This window comes from Pseudoliparis swirei, chromosome 22, assembly GCF_029220125.1.
Source record: "Pseudoliparis swirei isolate HS2019 ecotype Mariana Trench chromosome 22, NWPU_hadal_v1, whole genome shotgun sequence".
NCBI lineage: Eukaryota > Metazoa > Chordata > Actinopteri > Perciformes > Liparidae > Pseudoliparis > Pseudoliparis swirei.
In genome coordinates, this window is record NC_079409.1 from 20,502,930 (window position 1) to 20,523,390 (window position 20,461).

General features: G+C 46.1%; 1 protein-coding gene across 7 annotated transcripts in view; it reads left to right on the forward strand.

Annotated features, from left to right (window-relative positions):
- plecb (plectin b) overlaps window positions 1-20,461 on the forward strand; it is a 148,516-nt gene that overhangs the window by 7,499 nt on the left and 120,556 nt on the right. The window contains exon 1 of one of the 7 annotated variants that reach the window (XM_056444454.1): window positions 4,570-4,739. The exons of the other annotated variants lie outside the window; for them this stretch is intronic. Within the exon in view, the coding sequence (XP_056300429.1) occupies window positions 4,646-4,739 (94 nt within the window). The 5' untranslated portion in view covers window positions 4,570-4,645. Of the gene's footprint in view, window positions 1-4,569; window positions 4,740-20,461 lie in introns of those variants that run through there. 7 annotated transcript variants of the gene reach the window in all.

Here is a 20,461-nt window from a genome sequence, read left to right on the forward strand (position 1 = left end):
AGCCTTTTATTCTTTTAATATAGCTGATTATGGCTTACAGCTTAAGAAAACTCAAATATCCTATCTCTAAATATTAGAATATCATGAAAAAGTATACTAGTAGGGTATTAAACAAATCACTTGAATCGTCTAATTAACTCGAAACACCTGGAAACACATTTTCAAATGTTTGATTTTGTTTTGCTGTTATAAATCTTTTTTTTTACTTGGTCTGAGGAAATATTCAAATTTTATGAGATAGGATTTTAGAGTTTTCTTAAGCTGTAAGCCATAATCAGCAATATTAAAAGAATAAAAGGCTTGCAATATTTCAGTTGATTTGTAATGAATCCAGAATGCATGACATTTTTGTTTTTTTAATTGCATTACAGAAAATAAAGAACTTTATCACAATATTCTAATTTTCTGAGACAGTCCTGTACATGGCAGTGAGTAATTCGAATCATTGGCCGAAAGCATGTCATATCCGATACGATAGGTGGCGCTGTTTTCATTACAACTCGTGGTGATACAGCCATTTCCGCTTGACCTCTTCACCATTACCAACAACAACAACATCAACATTTCGAGAAAGATGGCGAACAGAGAGCAAGGCGAAGCTACATCCCTCTCCTATTCTTGCATGATGTTAATAGTGACATTATCGTCTCTTTCGACTCTTTCGACTTCCGGGTCACGACATGGGAGGGAGGGAGGGAGGAGGGCGGCGGGATCTCAAGCATGCGCAAAGACGCAAAGTCCAGTTCCTAATCCAATTCACCGTTACATGCCGCGATAGCCAAATTATTAACCGGATCGGATCGAGTTATCCAGGGGTGTTAATCGGATCGTAGTCGGACCGCACATAGTCGAACATGTTTACATGAAACGGATAATTCGATTTCAGTCCGACTAAGCCAGTTATACGAATGCATGTAAACACGGTCACTGAACCTTCGCTTCAGACTTCACACTACCGGGAAATGTGAGCGCGGCCCGATGGGAATAATCTGTTCTGGTTCCAGGACATGACGGACGAGGAGTTCATTCCTTTCCCCGTACTACTGGCTTCTGTTTATAGTTCAGAGCAGTTTTTATCTGACCGAGTCAACACGGTGATGTCATTCTTGTGTCAGGCCTTCAAATCAATAAGGGACGTGGGACGGCCCTCCACAAAAGACGTGGTTGACGTGGTTGGTTGATGACTTGACTTGTTGATCTGAGAGACGGATACAAACTGAGTTTCTTCACTTTACGTCTTGTTTACTGGAGATGGAATCAAAAGTTCTTCAGGAAGTCATTCAAAAGTAAAAAAAAAAACGGCTAATCAACGATTGAAATCTGAGTCGACGAAGAGGAAGAAGCTCTGAGGGAAATGTCAAAACATTTAATTTAATGTCATTGAAATTAAAAACATGCTCGAGCGCCTGATTCTGTTTTTGTTTTCTAAAATGTCCTTTTGGAGAGATTGTATATACACACAGACACACACACACACACACACAGTCCTTCTCTCTCTCGCACACGCACGCATGCACACACACTCTCTCTCTCTCGTATACACACTCTCAATATCTCACACACACACACACACACTCTCTCTCGCACCCGCATGTGCACACACTTTCTCTCTCTCACACACACACACACTTTCTCTCTCTTGCATACACCCTCTCTCTGAATCTCTCACACATGCGCACACACACTCTCGCTCTCTTGCACACACGCGCACACACTCTCTCATTCTCTCTCGCACACCCACCCACCCACATACACACACACACACACTTTGGAGTGGCCTTATCGCGCTTCCTCTCAGGAAAGAGGCTGATGTCAGTTCAGCCCTCGGCCAAAGGCAGTGATTTTCCTTTTCCTCCATCAAATCTCAGATAATTGTGCTGCGGCAGACTCCTCCACCGGCTGATATCGTCTTTACTTCCCTCATTTTTTTGTTTTTTAATGAGGCGTACGGGCATAAAACTCGTTTTTTAGATTCCCACTCAGTCTCAACGATGCCCAGTACGTCTCTGTTGGTTCACACACTCGACGATCACTGTTTACTAATTCAATTCAGTTTATTTTATATAGCCCAATATCACAAATGACTAATTTTCCTCAGAGGGCTTTGCAATCTGTACACATACGACATCCCTGACCTTTGACCTCACATCGGATCAGGAAAAACTCCCAAAAAATAGAAAAAAAAACCTTTTAAGGGGAAAAAGGTGAAGAAACCTTCAGGAGAGCAACAGAGGAGGATTCCTCTCTAGGATGGACAGAAGACATAGAAGTCATGTGATCAGAATGAACTGCCACAACTTGCATTGGTATGAACCGAAGCAGCTCACACATGTATCAAGTTTTGCCGCCAAATTAAGATGGCCACTGCCGTCTTGGCCTGTATGACTTAGTAGTAGTTTCCTCTTTCCCCCATCGTTCATCCATGGTTCATTATGGTCTGGTCATCCATGTGGCTGCACGGTCAGAACATCTGTTGAATATTCAGTGGCTCGCTACCCCAACAGTCCACGTTCCCGCCGGATGTCAAGGGCATATCTGCACTTTGAATGTATTCATGCATCAACTTTCTCTGTGGTTGGCTGAAGAAAAAAGAAAAAAAACTCAGCCACCATAGTTTGTCACTGCGGCACAAACAGGTTGGACATCTTCTTTGTTACGAGATTATGCTATGAGGCAACTCGCTGCTTCCTTTATATAAACATGATTAAATCCAGGCGTTATAACTTGCCCAATAGCATCTTTGAAATAATAAGGGAGGACTGAGATTCAGCCTGATTTCATTTGGAGGCACCGACTGGGGCGACATTAGTTTTGACAGAAACAATGCTGGGGTTCTTATCTTTATATGTGGGCGGTTTCTATTTTTATTTAATTTTTTTAAATATGGCAACTTGCCAGAAACTAGTAGAACTACAGTTCAGAGGTCAAACTGTTCTCGGCATATCTCATTCTGGAATTTCCAAAACATTTCAAGCTCTACGAGACGTGAGAAATGAATTGGGTTGAACGGGTTGAAAAAGCACAGAAGCCCTCAAACAGGTCACGTTGACAAATGCAAAAAAACTCACTTGCTGGCAGTCAACCAACCAATCAAACTTCCCGAGGAGCACCTCTCATACAGGTTAGTGCACTTCAGAGTGCTTTACGGGGGACCGACGAGCCACAAACAAGACCGAACTAGTGAGGGTTGTGAAGGAGCTCGGCACGTTGGTAGAGACCGAGAGGGACTTCTGTACGCGGAGCCTGGTGTATTTCACGGAGACGTGGCTGCGGAGTGTGTCGATGCCCGGCTTCAGGGATGTTGGGGTGGGAAGAGGAGCCTCTGTCGGCCGAACGTTGAACCGTTAGCCGTTGGGGGGGGGGGCGTCCGTATTATTTGCCGAGGAAGTTGTTGACTGCCCCACACGGAAAAAACAATAAAACTCTCAACCTACTGTATGCAAACGCAAGGGATGCGTACAGTGCCACTGGCTTCCCCCTTTTGGCAGGTCTGATCACGACCTGGTCCTGTTGACACCCAAATAGGTTCCTCTGGACCTGTGACCACCAAGACTGTTAGGAGGAGGTCTCGGGGGGCTAATGACGCCCTGCAATGGACTGGTGTGTGCTGTGTGGACCACATGGGGGAGGACATCGACAGCATGACGGACTGCATCACAGGATCTACAAAGTTCAGTCTTCACAGCATCATACCACCCCGTACTGCACGCTGCTTCCCAAACAACAAGCCGTGGATCACCAGAGACCTGAAAGCACTTCTTAACAATAATATGAAAGCAGCTTTCAGGTCGGGGGACAGTGACGAGCTCAGCAGAGTCCAGCGTGACCTGAAGGCGAAGCTCTGGGAGTGTAAGGACTCCTACAGCAGGAAGCTGGAGGCCAAAGTCCAGCAGAACAATGTGAGGGAGGTGTGGACTGGACTGGAGAAGATAACTGGCTTCAAGATGGAGGGTCCTGAAGACCTGATGGCATCAGCCCCAGGGTCCTGAAGACCTGATGGCATCAGCCCCAGGGTCCTGAAGACCTGATGGCATCAGCCCATGGGCCCTGAAGACCTGATGGCATCATCCCTAGGGTCCTGAAGACCTGATGGCATCAGCCAATGGGTCTTGCATACCTGATGGCATCATCCCCAGGGTCCTGAAGACCTGTGCTATCCAGCTGTCGTATATATATTTCCGCCTTGAGTACATTGCAGGGGCTCCTCCAGTTGAATCTGTATTGTTGGTCCGGCAGTAAGAGGAGTGTGTCTGCGTCCGCTCGCCATCCATCACCGTCTCATCCAGTTGTCGTGACTGCACGCCGCTGCTCGTTCCTGGCAAGCAGACCCAGTCTGTGTGTCTTTAAGAGGAGGGGCCTGGCATTTATATTATTATTTCTGAGCCGGGCTATGGGAGGTTATGGGAGAGAGGAGGAGGAGGAGGTGGAGGAGGAGGAGGGGTGGGGGCGGCGAGGCTGTGGAATGAAGTTTGGAGCTGTGGAACGTTCACACACAGCTGAGAGAGAGAGAGAGAGAGAGAGAGAGAGAGCAGAAGGAGGACGGCACAGGCTGCCTCGCACACATCAAGACAGAGAGCTCACCCAAAAGGAGAAAACAGGAGGAGGAGGAGGAGGACAAGAAGAAGAAGAGGGTGAGAGCGTCAGCATGGCCATGTACTACGAGCCCACCTTCCTGCCTCCGGACGCCGAGGAGCAGGACTTCATCCAGGCTTACGAAAACGTCCGGGAGAAGTACAGAGGTGGGTGAGCCGGCGATGACAGCGCGATGACGGACGAGGCGTCTGCCGCACGAGGCTTTTTACTCCTCCCGTCTGTTTTGGGTTTTACGGACTCGGCACAGGTGCAGACACGTGACCGCCGGCTCTCGACCCGCCGAGTGTTTTTATTGATCGGCGCACATGTCCGCCGTCACTCTTCCACGCCGCCCTCCCTCGGGGGGTCGGAGCGCTTCTCTTTGATGTGTGAAGCCGCGCAAACACACACCGCTGACCTCTGACCCCCCCACCCCCCGGCGAAAATGAAGAGAGAGAGGGGAGGGTGGGGGGGGGGCGAGTTAAAGTCTGATTGTTATCCAGTCACAACAGAGGGGAACAGGTGACGTTCATTAGTTTGATGCAGGGAGCTTTCCCTTCAGAACACATTCATCTCACGGCATCCCTTCATCCCTTTTATCTGCCCGTGTGCAGCTCTGCATGATTGCGCCGGATTATCTTTCGTACTTTATGCTTTTTAAATTTTTTAGATGGGGTGCGGAAATTAATACAGAGAGAAAGAGGGAGAGATGGCGAGTTTGAAGGATGAGGACGAGTTACGGGGTGAAGGCAAATCCACATCCATAGCGGAGCCGATCCATCCCATAATGCATCCCTGCACTCACTTTTGTCAGCAGCATCCTCAGGGAGCTCTCAATTTCAAAGTTTGTTTCATTATAAATATAGATACAGTATATATATTATCTCACTCTTCCCTCCGCGAGATAAGATTGTGTTCCCTCTTTCATGTTGCATCTACAGAGGAAGACCTCCTCTATAAATATTGCCCCAGTTGTCTCTCTCTCGTTGAGTTTCGGGGCTTCTGCTGCATCACTGTTGCTCATTTTCGTCCGTATCGGCATGTTTTTCTTTGTCTAGTCGTGTGGATTTCTCAAATCAGTTTTTTCTCGTTGAAGTGTATCGATTTTTTCATTTTCTATGACGTCGGTTTAATTTTTGTAAACAAACAGAGGCCTGTTGCATTGTGGGCCATCGGGTTGGATTTCATCGGAAATCCAGAGGACGAAGGGGACGATTGCTCTGTGACACAAACCAGGAAGAAGGCGCCGTTATCATGTGCAAATAGCGGTTGAAGGCTTTGGGTTTTTTTTGGAGGTCGGTTTGTGGAAAGAGTGAAAGACTGATAGGAAACTGCCCTCCAACACGTCCTGTAGAGGAAGGCAATCAGCAACCGGGTTTCACGGGGAACGCCGTCTCCAATTTGCGATATTGATAAAACATCAGAAAGCAGTTGCCAGAAGTGTGCATGCTTTTCTGAGTGTGAGCGTGTGTGTGTGTATGTGTGTGTCGGATATCTTTGCGATGCTGGTTCTGTACAAGGAGGTAATGGGAAGCAGGAGCCGGCTCTGTGGCAGGTGTTTATGTTCCAGACGTTCTTCTGGGTTCCCTCGACGGCGCCTGTGTTCCACTGAGGTCCCGCTCTCCTTATTAAGGCACACCGATGATGCAGCCAATCAGAGAGCTCAGTGACTTTGTTTCTCATATTTACACATATACATATTCTGCAGCATCTCTCTAAACCATGACGCATAATCTCGGCTATATTTCTGTAGAGCATTGAACACTGTAGGTGTAAGACTTGTGAATGTGAGTCTTATTCCTACTATTGAAGGTCTGAGTATACATCATAATAGGCTGTGTGTGTGTGTGTGTGTGTGTGTGTGTGTGTGTACATCCTTCATATTGGAAAGCCTTTGGTTGTTAAAAATTCTCAAGGTGCCCAGCAGTACCGTTGTCTCTGTTGCTCAGATACTCATTTGTATCCCTCCAGAATACAACCAGACTATCCTGAATACCTGTCCTCGTCCATATTCTACACATATTGCCACATACAGGCATATCTGTCCATACATTTTCTCCAAAACAGAACTGGGTTCATAACTGTTGAAGAAGTACTTGTCCCACGTACTGGTTCATATACAAAAACTAATATTTCTTGGCCACAGCCAATGGACTGGCTCCAGCTGCAAGCTAATATTATGCAAAACCTTTTCCTGGGTGTCAGAAAGATGTCTCATGATATCTTCAACATGGCTCAAAGTAAAGAAATCATTTGCCTATGCAATCACACATGACTTCTGGATAAAGCACGTAGCTTCCATGTGTGGGTGTTTGCCGATCAGGGCGCTGTCGGCCTATTCTACCTTGTAGGGGAAGACTGTCCTTCTCATTGGCATGATTTGTTTTTCATATTTTCCCATCAAGGCTCGGGGGCAAAGAGGAGGTTACAACTTATCCACCATTCCTCTGGGGTGTCTCTGTGTGTTTACAACAACTCTTCAGATTTATGGAAACAATAAATGGCGTTCTAAAAAAAAAATGAATGTCGACTTGTCGGTTGGTTCGTAAATATTTACGGTGGTCCAGACTGAAATATCCTTAAAAAGTATTGGAGCGGTTGAATAATGCCCCCAAGAGGTTCACAGTTTGTGGTTTGGAAGGATCGATTTGATGGATTTTTGGTGATGACTTTTCATCCATTTAATTTCATCCATCATTGGCTAATTGTTAATCAGTCACCAGCTGAGGCCAATCTGTGTGTTGTCTCCATAAAGGAGCAGTAGGGACTGAGGAGTGAGGGGGTGGAGAGCAGAGGCACAGTCTTTAATAAAAGTTATTATGAAATATCCTTCCTGTATGCTCATCCTTGGGTGCTTGGTGAAGAAACCTGTTGGTGCCAGCCACGGATCTGTTACAGTCCTCTACTCAAAACAATGTTTATGACCACAAACTTGTAAAATGAATGACATTCCCATCAGCCTCAGCTGTACTTTGTGATTTAGTGTTGAATCGCACATGTTTGGATGCCAACACGCTAAACTAAGACTGTGAGCGTGAACATGCAGCAGTGTTGGCATTTTCATTGTAAGCATGTTGACGTTAGCATGTTGACGTTAGCATGCTGACGTTAGCATTCAGCTCAACATGCTGCTGTGTCCGACTGCAGCCTCTTCTCATCTGCTAGCATGGCGCAGTTAGCCCAGCGCACGTTAGAGTCCCGAGCTGGGGAAGCATGTATGTCGGGTTGCCCGCCGCCGCCACGAGGGGTGGAAGTTTCCGCGCCGTCCAAAGTGACGTCAAACTATCGGATGCCGAAAGTACAACTATAGGCTGGAATCTTGCTGTAGAAAGGTTGTGATCAAGCTCAAAGCTTCCATTCTCATTCATGGATCATACTACACGAATGTCTATAGAGCGTATTCACGTGACGTCAGAATCTCAATCGCGCCATCTTGGGGTCCCACTGATTAAATGTCAGAAGAAGTTGACCTGGCTATCGTGTCCGCTGTTTGATTATGCGAGAGCCCAGCAACCTCATGTCCTTCTGCATTACCAAAGAAAGATTTCAGCGGTTGGAATTGAATATTTGCAACGCTTTTTTACCTGATTTCACTCGCTCAACACTTTGTGGTTAATTCGCTAGTTACCTCTAGTTACCAGCACAGAGCCCGGTCACATTCCTGTCAAACAGTTTTCATCTCCGCTATCGACCATGGGACATTAACCACTATTTCTGCGTTATACTTGTTGTGGAAATACCACAAATGTCGGAACATCAAGCGCCCCGTGTCTGGGTTCATATATGATCCGTGGTCACAGCTCCGCCTCCAGGACGAGTGTCTGGATGAAGCCGCTTCCAGCTCCTTCAGGACCAGCAGTGACTGTTTGGTGGCCGTGCTGAGTGCTGTTCCCATGTAGCCAGTGTTTTATTTTACCTTGACATGAATCACAGAGTAAAGGCAGACATCGCCCGACGGAGTTGCCATGTTCATGGCTTCCTCCCAAGTTTCCATCCACAGTTCCTTTTGCGCAAGTGAAAGACATTGATTTTCGCTCGGCGAAAAAAGCAAAAAGAGATTATTGACGAGAGTGTGTCAATGGAAACGTGCCCACAACCCGATGTATCAACAGAATAGTCCTAACGCTCAGACGCCGAGTGAAGCCGAAGTAGATGCATGACAAGTTGAAGTAAAAACCTGTCTTGTTGAGCTGATAAACCCATATTCTGAATCATTAGTCCCACATCCAACAATGAGGCACAGTACCATCACAAGGCACACCGCTTTGAACTGAAATCGTTTCTCCTTCAGGATATAATGGTCATTTCTAAAGAAGAGCGGCAAACAAACAAGCAAAACAATGCCGTGGTGGGACCCCAACATGGCCGCCAGAGTTTGTTGTGGTCACGTGAGTTAATACGCTCTACAGGTAAACGTGATCATACTTCCATGATTTCTCCTCTGAGGCCACAGGACTGGCAGCCAACTGATAGACACCGCATCTGTACTAAATCTCACTTTTATATCATCGGACAGCATAAAGCAGTCAATAGCCTACAGCTATCCAACTTTAGAGTTTATATATTATGCTGCCTCTTCCTCATTTGAAATCATGTCAACCACCACGGATTTTATCTGCTGGGTTCATTATTTATTTCACTTGTTTTTGTTTTAGTCAAAAGCCAACAACTAGGTTTTTAATTCCCATTTTGAGTATAGTTGGAGGTCTTTAAGACACACATACATTTTTAAGACATACACTACCGTTCAAAAGTTTGGAGTCACTTAGAAATGTCTTTATTTTTCAAAGAAAAGCACTGTTTTTTTCAATAAAGATAACATTAAATTAATCAAAAATACACTCTACATTGTTAATGTGGTAAATTAATATTCAAGGTGGAAGTGTCTGGTTTCTAATGAAATATCTCCATAGGTGTATAGAGGCCCTTTTACAGCAACTATCACTCCAGTGTTCAAATGGTACATTGTGTTTGCTAATCGCCTTAGAAGACTAATGTCTGATTAGAAAACCCTTGTGCAATAATGTTAGCACAGCTGAAAACAGTTATGCTGGTGATATAAGCTATAACTGGCCTTCCTTTGAGCTTGAAGTTTGTAGAACAAAATTAATACTTCAAATATTAATCATTATTTCTAACCTTGTCAATGTCTTGACTATATGTTCTATGAAATGTTCAATTCATTTGATAAATAAAAGTGAGTTTTCATGGAAGACACAAAATTGTCTGGGTGACCCCAAACTTTTGAACGGTAGTGTACATACAATCATATTTCACTCAACCATCTTAAGACAACTGTAAAAACAAGAAGATAAATATCATATTAGATTCATTATCAATAATTCTTTCCAAATGGGTTTTAAATTGCCATTTTATTGTCTGCTGCCCTCTAAGCCTCCTTGTAGCCTGGCCATCTCTCCACTGTCCTTTAGTGCAATTTGTGCAAGCAGCTGATGTGGATGTTGCCGGGCGGCCTGAGCCGGGGGGATTGCCCTGTTCAAGACGGGTGGACTGCTGAGGGTGCACAGACACGGCTGGAATCCATATCTCCCTCCTCCCCCTCCTCCTCCTCCTCCTCCCACCATGCGTCCTGCAAGGCTCAAAATAACCCATAAATGTCGCCGTGGCCATGTTCAGCTGGCCGAATTAAAGGGTTATTTTCAGGCTTGATTGCCTGCTCTCAGGGTCATTTAAATTCCAGTTTCTTCTAAGCGAGGGGAAACTAAATCAGTCAAACATGTGTGAATTATTAAGCTAAGCTTTGATGTGCTTAAAAGAAAACTGCGGTGAAAGACTATTTTTCTTTGCCAATGACTGTTTATCATATTTTTTTTTCTATCATCACCAGCGGTGAAGCTATCTTTGTGAATGACTGTTGTGTTCAACAGTAGCCTATATGTGTCATTGTGTGAGGTGAGAAGTGGCGTGGGAAGCGATTCATCACACAGACTTGTGAATGAATAAATCTTTAAAAAGCCGAGAGGTGACTGAGAGTGTGTGATGGCATGCTTGAGTAATGTGTATTTTAAAACCTACAGATGGTGTGTGTGTGTGTGTTTAAAGCAGCTGAGTGAGTGAGTCGTCTGCAGGTTCCCATCACACGCCTGTGACTGGTCAGAACTTGGCGCTGATGCCAGCGAGGTCTTTTTCTTCTTCCCGTGTCCTGCTGCTGCGCCACGAAGAATGAGTTCAACTCAATATGTTGATTTTGGCTCCCGAGCGGCAGCGGACATCTTTTAGAAGTGTGAACAGAGCGGTCGGACAAAACCAGAAGCAGAAGAAGAAGAAGAAGAAGAGCGCCCTTGAGAATAGCACTTAAGTGACACTCACTCACGATGCCGAGGTATTTCACTTATTACTCAGGAAAGGAGATGTTGCCATTGCAAAGCGTTGATTTTTCTTATCTAGTTTCTGTTTCATCCGGATGTCAAACACACGTCGCCCCTCCAGCCTCCCTCACACCACTTTTAGTCCTTTTGTTACATGGCAGATAAACCGATAATAACAGCAGCAGGGTATTTACAACAGGGAGAAGGTATCTCTAGCCGGCTTTGTGGCTGCATTGCATTATGGGTCCATCATGAGTTATCTTTGACTCCTGCCGCTGCGCTGGATTTGCATCCCCACTAACTGTCATTTAATGTCCAAGAAGATAAACTAGACTGTGAGCTCTGAGCTGATAGCATTCATTCAGTTATCCAGCCACCTAATAAGAGCCTCACATAAATATGATGAGCGTTTCACTGCTGCCATTCATATCAGTATTAGTGTGCAGCTTATTCTCCTGCAGCGAGCCGTTCCTCAGCCAAACATAAAGCGCTGGATTCATCCCGGGGTCGGCCGCACACGGACGCCGGCGCCAGGTGAAACGCTCATGGAAAGAACGCCGTTGGTAGAAAACCTGGAGATTGTGTGTGTGAGTGTGTGTGTGTTTCTTTAGACAGTTGCAGGACATTTTCAGGACATTTCTACAGGGCGGCCGAGCGGTGGCCTTTTTAGAGACCCGACACCGCCAATGAAAACCAAACAGGAAAAACTCTGCAATGGAACTTTTTACTTTTATTATATTTCCGTTAAATACACCAGCCCATGTGTCGGGCAGGGCGTGTCCCTGCGTGTATGTGTTGGTGCCTTTTAGAAAGTGCTTAGCTTTGTCCCTTTTTTGCCATGCGGCCGCTTTGCCGTGAGCGTTGTCGCATTTGTGTCGCCTGAAAAAAAAGGACAGCGTGTTGTTCCTGTTTCTATTATTTTGTCCGTTTTATTGAGTTTTTCAAGCCTGTCAGCATCCTGCCGCCTGTTATGGATCAGCGCTGACACACAGCTCGGGCCAAAGGTCACTGGGGGGTGGAGCTTGATAAGCGCGAGAATGCTGGGATTCCTTATCATCCTTTTCAGAGCGAGAGAGAGTGAGATCGAGAGAGAGAGAGAGATGAAGAGAGAAGCTCCGGTGGGATGCTCCCCCATTCTGTCGGCCTTCTCGTCAAATGCTCAACATTTTTCACAGAGCTGCAGTTCTTTTGTGATGAAATCTCGGGTGTTTTATGACTGTTAGTGTGTGAGTGGTGGAATGTAAGAGAAAGAGAGAGAGAGAGGAGGTGAATAAAAGGAAGGATGAGAGAATGTTAACAAGAGACAAGGAGGGAGGTCGGATGCTGTGGTGTACACTACGTGATGAATACTGAGATACATAAAAACAGAGATATTTGTACAATAAACCAGAAACCAAATGAAGCCTTGTGCGGTGGGGGGTGGGGGTGGGGTGGAGGGGAGGGGGGGAGGATGAAGGGCGTGACAAAGCGGAGGTATTTGACGCCTTGGGAATGAGAACGGACTGGTTTTAAACAAACTTAAAAAGAAGGTAAACACTGAAATGATCACCACGATGGTGTTTGGAAACATCCATCCCAGCCGTAGTCGTCTATAACCGACTGTACCTGCTCTTATGGGCCCACACCGTTTCACGGCTTATTATCAATATGTTGTGTATGTTCATTTTCAGTTTCACCTCCAAATTCTTCAATTTTGAATTTAAATAAGCCGACTGTTGGCCGGCATCAATTCCACATTTGGTAGCTTAAAAATGTGAATGTGGATACAACCTTTCTTCTTTCTGTTGTGTGCTTTATGTCGTCCTGGACCTGCACTATGGGGACCCTCTGGCTTTATGTAGTCCTCAACCTGCACTATGGGGACCCTCTGGCTTTATGTAATCCTAAACCTGCACTATGGGGACCCTCTGGCTTTATGTAATCCTAAACCTGCACTATGGGGACCCTCTGGCTTTATGTAATCCTAAACCTGCACTATGGGGACCCTCTGGCTTTATGTAGTCCTGAACCTGCACTATGGGGACCCTCTGGCTTTATGTAGTCCTCAACCTGCACTATGTAGACCCTCTGGCTTTATGTAGTACTGGACCTGCACTATGGGGACCCTCTGGCTTTATGTAGTCCTCAACCTGCACTATGGGGACCCTCTGGCTTTATGTAGTCCTGAACCTGCACTATGGGGACCCTCTGGCTTTATGTAGTCCTGAACCTGTACTATGTGGACCCTCTGGCTTTATGTAGTCTGTATGGTTATTCTGTGTCTTTAAAAATGTAAAATGTGTGAACGCAAAACCAAAAGAGAATCCAAAAGTTTTGCTAACGTACAAACTAACGGACTCTCCTGCTTAGATACGTGACGCTAACGGACTCTCGCACACATTCTGTTAAACTCATTTTAGTTCTGACTCTTTCTGAGTCACGCTCCGGCCTGAGTGGATGACACTGCTGAGTCAGATGCATTTATATCTGCTCTCTCACAGCAGCCCCCTCGATGATGCCGACACTGATGATCCCCATTCACAAAATATGTATATCGTTATTTCTAAATTGAAGTAATACAATGTCTTCAACCACAGACTGTAGGTGCTATTTTCTCCGATGGATGTTTTTGTGGTTTATCCTGAGACTATCCCCCCTCTAGACTTTTGGATTCAGGAATTGAATAGGCTTGTTTTATCTTAAATAAAAGCTGTTTTGCCAACATTTGATCCTTTTGAAAAGTGTTCAAAGGGAACTTTGAATTTAGTTACGTTCCATGCCCACATTTTGGAAATGGCGAGAGTCCAGTGTGCCGGTCCCGGGGGACGGTCCTGAATCCGCTTCGCCAATTTCCCCGGAGAGTTGGAAAGGGAGCCGACGAACGAGATTCTGTGAAAGCGGACAGTGTCACGGGCCGTTTTGGCAAAGTGTGTCTGCTCCACCGTCCTGTGGAGTCCACACGAACCTCCGCCTCCGGCTGTGAGGGAGCACTCTGTCCACGGGAGACAAGAACCTTTTGATAGCAGGAGTCATTTTTCATTCCAATTTTGAAACGCGACCAGATTCTGGAAGCCGGAGCAAGTGGAAACATTTCCGCTTTATAGCCAACGGTACTGAAATAGACTTCGGAGTAATTACATTCAAAGTGAGCGATGGTGGAAAGACCCCCCCCCCCCCCCCTCTGCGCATGATCCTCCGCGGGGTGGTGTGCAATACCTGGTGACTATTCATCAGCGGCTCTGACACCTGAGGGCCGATGAGTTTATTGCTGGTCGGTGGCATTCAGGGCGACCGGGCGCTGTGGCGGTCGCCACGCAGGCCGGGAATGTCACAGCAGGTCACCCCACACAGCTGACGAGGGGGGGGGGGGGGGCATGACTCATAAGCACACGCACACAACAGACACACTGACATTCGACATGAAATGTCTCACTACACACACACACAAACTCACGCACACACACACACACGAGCAAACACACTGACATTCGATATGAAGTGTCTCACTACACACATAAAGACACACGCACACACACATTTGCAGACACACACGCACGTACACACACGCACGCGACCAAACACACTGACATTTGACATGAAGTTTCTAACTGCACACACACAGACACACACACACACAAAAAGACACAAACACAATCACACATACCCTCTCTTTCAATCTCTCACGCATGCACACACACAAACACGCACACACACACACACATAAACACTTTCTCTCTCTCACACACGCACACAACACATTCTCTCTCTCTTTCTCTTTGTTTCTCATACACGCACACACACATAAACACACCACACACACAAACAAACACACACACACAGACACACATGCGAGCAAACACACTCACATTCAACATGAAGTGTCTCACTGCACACACACAGACACACAGACCCACACACACAATCACACACACACACTCTCTCACGCATGCGCACACACACACACGCACTCTCTCTCACATATGCACACACACTCTCTCTCTGTCGCACACGCGCACACGCACACACATTCTCTCTCTTTCTTTCTCGCACACACACACACACACACACACACACACAGACAGAGACCCTCGGGGACGACCAACACGCCTCAGGGCTTGTTACATTCTGCTCTGTTCGCGGATCACTTCATCTCTTTGGGTCTGAGATACCAAAAGACGGAGGAGTGGAGCTTGGAAAACTTCCCGCGGACGTGTTCGCATCCGACAGAAGACGCAGTGGAGTTTTAAAAACGACCCTAGATGGCGTGGCCGGCTCCCATGGGGGGTTTTCGCCAAAAAGGGTCTGAGCAAAGCGGCGTTACATAATGGAGACGGCCCCGTTGAGTCGAAGAACACTAAACTCCTCCGGTGCGTCGGTGTGTCTGCTGACCGGCGGCGTGGTCTCTGAGGGTCAAACAGCAACCGTGGAAAACAAAAAGGCATTTAAAAACTGCCTCTTGCTTTCTTCTTTCCTATCTCAAAGTTCAAATGGGTGCTAATTGTGGCCTTTCCTGTGGAGCCGTGAGACACGGTCACCCCTTGCCTCGGGACGTTGAAGCATGAAAGCTCCCAGTTGCTCGCCCCGAAACCCCTTTCATCCCGTCACGGTCGTGCGGGTTGATAAAGTGAGTGAAACCAGCGTGCCGTACATTACCTTGCTCTCTCTCTTAGTTGTTACAGCTGTTATCGCAGTGGAGGCCCCAGGCAGGCACTCGATGTGTAGCAAAACCGTGGAAGCTTCCACGTAGAGAGAGGCGAAGGGGGGGGGGGGGGGTTCATGACCTCCGGGATAAACCATTAAGCGTCTGACTTTTCATTTATTCCATGAATTCACAGCTGAAGGCCACGAGCGATGGATCTTGAACACGATCTGACCCGACGTGGATACTCGCCTTTTCAAGTTGTGCCAAGAGCAACGGAGAGCTTCTGATGTCACGTGTAGACACACGTGGGGGGTTTCGAATCTCACCTCCTTTTACAACTTCTACTGTAAACGAAGCATTATGGACCAAATACTTCATTCTTAACTGCGGCTCACATTTAGAATACGAAGCGACGGACCCGAGTCTTGGCCGAGGGGCCCGGTTGAAAGAGACTTAACCTCTCGTCATCCGGCCTCGAGGTCCGCTGAATTACGCCGTGGCGAGATCTGAAATGTGTCAAGCGGCCGAGCGATGTGGCCCGACTTCCACCAGGAGGCGGGAGCCCACATCGGAACGTGGACCGACACGTCGGAGTGCAGCTGGAGGGCCTCAGGCGTGCGGGAGGAGTCCCTCCACGCCGCCCCGGGAGCAGAGCTTGTAGCAAAGCAGCTGTCGGAGCGGCGCCCCCGATGGAAACTCCCCGTCACGCATAGCGGAGACAGAAAAAAAGAAAGACGATGAGGCATTCGGAGAGTGGGAGAGAGAAGGCGGACAGGAAGTAGGGAGACGGGTTGCTGAAATGAAAGCGAAACGAATAAGATGACAAAGAGCAGGAATTAATAGGAAGGAAAAAGCAGAGAACGTTGGAGCGTTGATCGGGTTTGCTTGAGACGAAGGGATCTGTGCAAGAATTATATATATATATATATATTGACAAAATATGGAAATGATCAATTTATCACCGTCATTTTCTTTCAATCCACCCATAACTAATTGTTTCAGCTGTAGTAAAAACGTTCTATAACCAGTATATATATATATAAGTAAAAACGTTCTATAACCAGTATATATATATATATATATATAGAAGTAAAAATGTTCTATAACCAGTATATATATATATATATATATATATAGAGAAGTAAAAACGTTCTATAACCAGTATATATATATATATATATATATACTGGTTATAGAACTTTTTTTACTACAGCTGAAACAATTAGTTATGGGTGGATTGAAAGAAAATGACGGTGATAAATTGATCATTTCCGTATTTTGTCAAGCAAAAAAACTCAACTCATTTTCTCGCTTCTCACATGTGGATATTGGTAAACTGAACGAGTGACACCTTCCACTTCCTCCAGGTACGACAAAGAAAGGAAACGCATCTTCACATTCGAGAAGCTGGAGCCTTTGAGCCTTTGATGGCCAAAGCAAAGAGATAAAGATCAAAATAGTTGATCATGAATTGTCTTTTAAACAGTTAATCAATCAACTAATTGTTGTGGTCGGTTTTGAAGGGGTGGGCTGTAAACTTTGGCTTTTCTACTATTTACTGACATCCAATAGAGTTGATGAATCAGTTCTACAAAAAAATCAGTCGCTGCACCTGGAGTATACCTTTTTACATATTATTACTTTGTATTCATTTGTTTGTATTTCAAAATCGCTGAAAACAAAAAGGTCCCCATTTGACTTCACTCTTACCAGAGGAACACGTTCCCTCTCATTTGGTTCTCCAGTAGGAGTTTCGGGTCTGGAGGTCTCTCCGCCCATGCTGTCATCTTCCCTGCTGTTCCTCCAGCAGTAAACAAAGCCCCAGTGGCCCCACCAGTGTAATCCGACTGGTTTGAATGGTGACACGCGTTTCCATCCACACTGCCGGCTCCCGGTACTTTCCCTCCCGGCCCCCGTGGGACGCATCGCTTCCAGCTCCACCAGAGCATCCAGCCTCCAGCCCTCTGTGGAGTGTCAGAGAGGGTCTGATTGGACAGAAGCATGTTCCACTCATTAGGGATGCATGGTACTAAGTGTAGCGTTCATAATTGATGGATTTGTATAACTACTCTAACGTTAATAGTGATCAAACATTTAGTTTTCGTACATTGTCCATGATCTTTTACGTTCCAGCACTGAACAGGATCATAATATTTGGTTGGGCTGTCGGCTCCTCTCCCCTCTCCCCGTTGAGCTTATTTGGGCTTCACATGGGCAAGCACAGCCCCTAGTGGATCATCGTCCTCACAGCAACAGACCTGACACAATAGAAAAGGATTTTTAGGGAAACCTGAGGGGGTGAAAAGCTTTCCAGGACGTCGAGGACAGGACCTGAAATGGATGACCGTTGCATGGCGGGAGCCTTGGAGGTCTTCTCAGATCATCTTTTCATCAGAGCCGGGATTAACCTCCTCTCTCTCCTCCCTCAGTAGCGGAGTCTAAATAAAGATGAAATGACAGCCTCTCTCCAGTGATGGTGTTGGTCCAGCTCCGAGCAACTGATTCTCAGTGAAAGCCAAGAAGTCAGAGCAAGAAGGGGGGGGGGGCTTTGGGGCCCTTGCTTGCTCCTTATCCACTGGAGAAATCTCTAAATCACACCCTCCATGTCTGCTTTCTGAGACTCTCTGCTGTGAGTCATCCAACTCTCCGAGGCGGGGGAGGCTCTTCTTAGGGCGCGACGTCACACAACTTAAAAAGCCCCCGTGGGACCTGGTCTTGGGCCTGTTTTAAGGGCGGGGCACGGGAGGAAACTCACAGGGGTCATCTGCTCCATTCCTTCGCTTCCCCTCCGTCTCAATTTACCAGAATTCCTCAGCAGACACACTTTGTATCGGCGTGGAAGGAAAGTCTTAAACAGCTGGATGTTCGGCTGTTAACGCGGATGCATTCTCGCTCAGCTCGTGTGTACACTAACATCACAATCAGAAATAAACTGTAAGATTCCAGCTGAAATAGCTGAAACAACAACGTCTAAGGAAATAGATCCGCGGACGGCCTCTGATCCCTTCAGTCCGTTGGCTTGAGTGTTGCATCACAGGCCGTCTGGCGGGTCTCCTGCTGCCTGCTGCCCAGGGCTCTGAGCCGGCCCACTGGACCCGGAGCTTTGAGAGGGGCCTGGTGACTTCAGACAGGAGGAATGTTTTGTCTGGATGTCCACAGCTGTGAGCCGGCAGCACCATGAAAGACTCGTAGGTAGGGATGGGCATCGAGAACCGGTTCTGTTTTAGAACCGGTTCCCAGTGAACCGATTGTTTGGGATCGTTAGCCAAATTCTTTAACGGTTCTGCTAACGGTTCTCTGTGGCGTTGGCGCGCATTTTTTTTTTTAGTTTCTTCAGACAGCAAAACACACAGCAGGGCAGAAAGCGTTTCTAAAGTTGGCTTTATTTTCAAAAACAAAATGACAACTTGTGTAACGTGTAAAGTAAAAATTCGTCGAGGAAGGAGGAAATACAACTAATATGAAGAAGCATTTGAACACGCATGGAATTAAATTACAGGGTGTCATGTGTCGATGCGCAGCAGCTTCAGCTAACGCCCTTCATCTCTTTCTGTCCAAGGTAAACTCCTCAAAGTGATCACAACCACTCACTGTGTGAAGCAATTTGCCTTTATTGTGTGGAGTCGATCAAGTTATCTTCTGTCCCCGTCGTTGAAGCACACATTTTGAGCGGCGGCATTGGTCCATTATCGATCACTTCACGTTTGGATTGAAAGTCCAGTTTTGAGAAATGTTTGATCGTAACGCGTTATCCCATTATTAAACTGAGCATATCGATTTTTAATCCATTATTAAACTTAGCATATAGCTACGCTAGCTTAGCTACAGAATCTTCCATTGTCAGCCCCCTACATTGAGGCAGAGGTCGTGTTTGCCTCCCCTCTTAAAGCAACACTATGTAACTTTTGGACCTTAAAATAACAGCAAAAAAAAAAATTGTGCCGCTACAATGACTTTTAATATGACGATTTGTGTCTCACTATTGCCAACGGGGTCTGTGGGGAAATAACTATGTAAGATTCTGAGCCGCCCGCACATCCGGCGGATGTACTCGACCTGCTTTCTGGCAGTGATTACGCAATGACATAAAGTGCCACTCCACGCCGCAGCTACAGTATAAGGGTAGCTTTGTTATGTAGCTTTTGGTGTTGTCAACAATATTGTATTCGATCACACGTACTCCACATTTGCAGTCCCCCAAAACAAAAGTAAATGACCGCACGCGCACGCCCCCCCTCACTGGGTATTTACGACACACTGAAATCGATACCTAAATACCTAAAAACCTGAAGGGAGCGCCAAAAGGGAAAAGTTACATAGTGTTGCTTTAATGTGGCTTTATGTCAGCTCAGCAAATTCAGCGATTTTGTTATTGCCATTTGTTTCATTGTGTAAACCAGCTTTCACTATATAAATAATCTCCATTGCCATCCAATTTAGCTGATGACGTTCAGAGTCAGACGGGTTCAGAGGCTGGTCGTCTGTCTGGGTCGCCTTGTACACCTCCTCATATCTTTGTGTTCATCCTCCACTCCATCTGAGAGTGTTCTCCACGGCTGGAGACACAATAAGTCCTGAGAGATCGCGTATCCTCCCGGAGAAAGCAGACATGCTTATTTTTCTGCACAAGAATTGTTGATGATCCATACAATTGATGGTTGGACACTTGGTATTTGCCACTGCTAGTTTCATTTTTGGCAGCTCAGTTCATATACCCTTTAAAAAAAGGAAGGAGCACTGTAATTTCTAGGAACATGTTTAAATTAAACAGAATACATTTTATTTAAGTTATGTAAGTTTTATTTTAAGTTCAAGAGTAATATCGTATAAATGTTTTTGGTTATTAAAAAAAAGTAAATGTGTATGTATACATACTGTGTGTGTGCAGCATTATATAAAAGAAAATTAATGTGAATAAACCCGTTTGTGATCTTTTTTC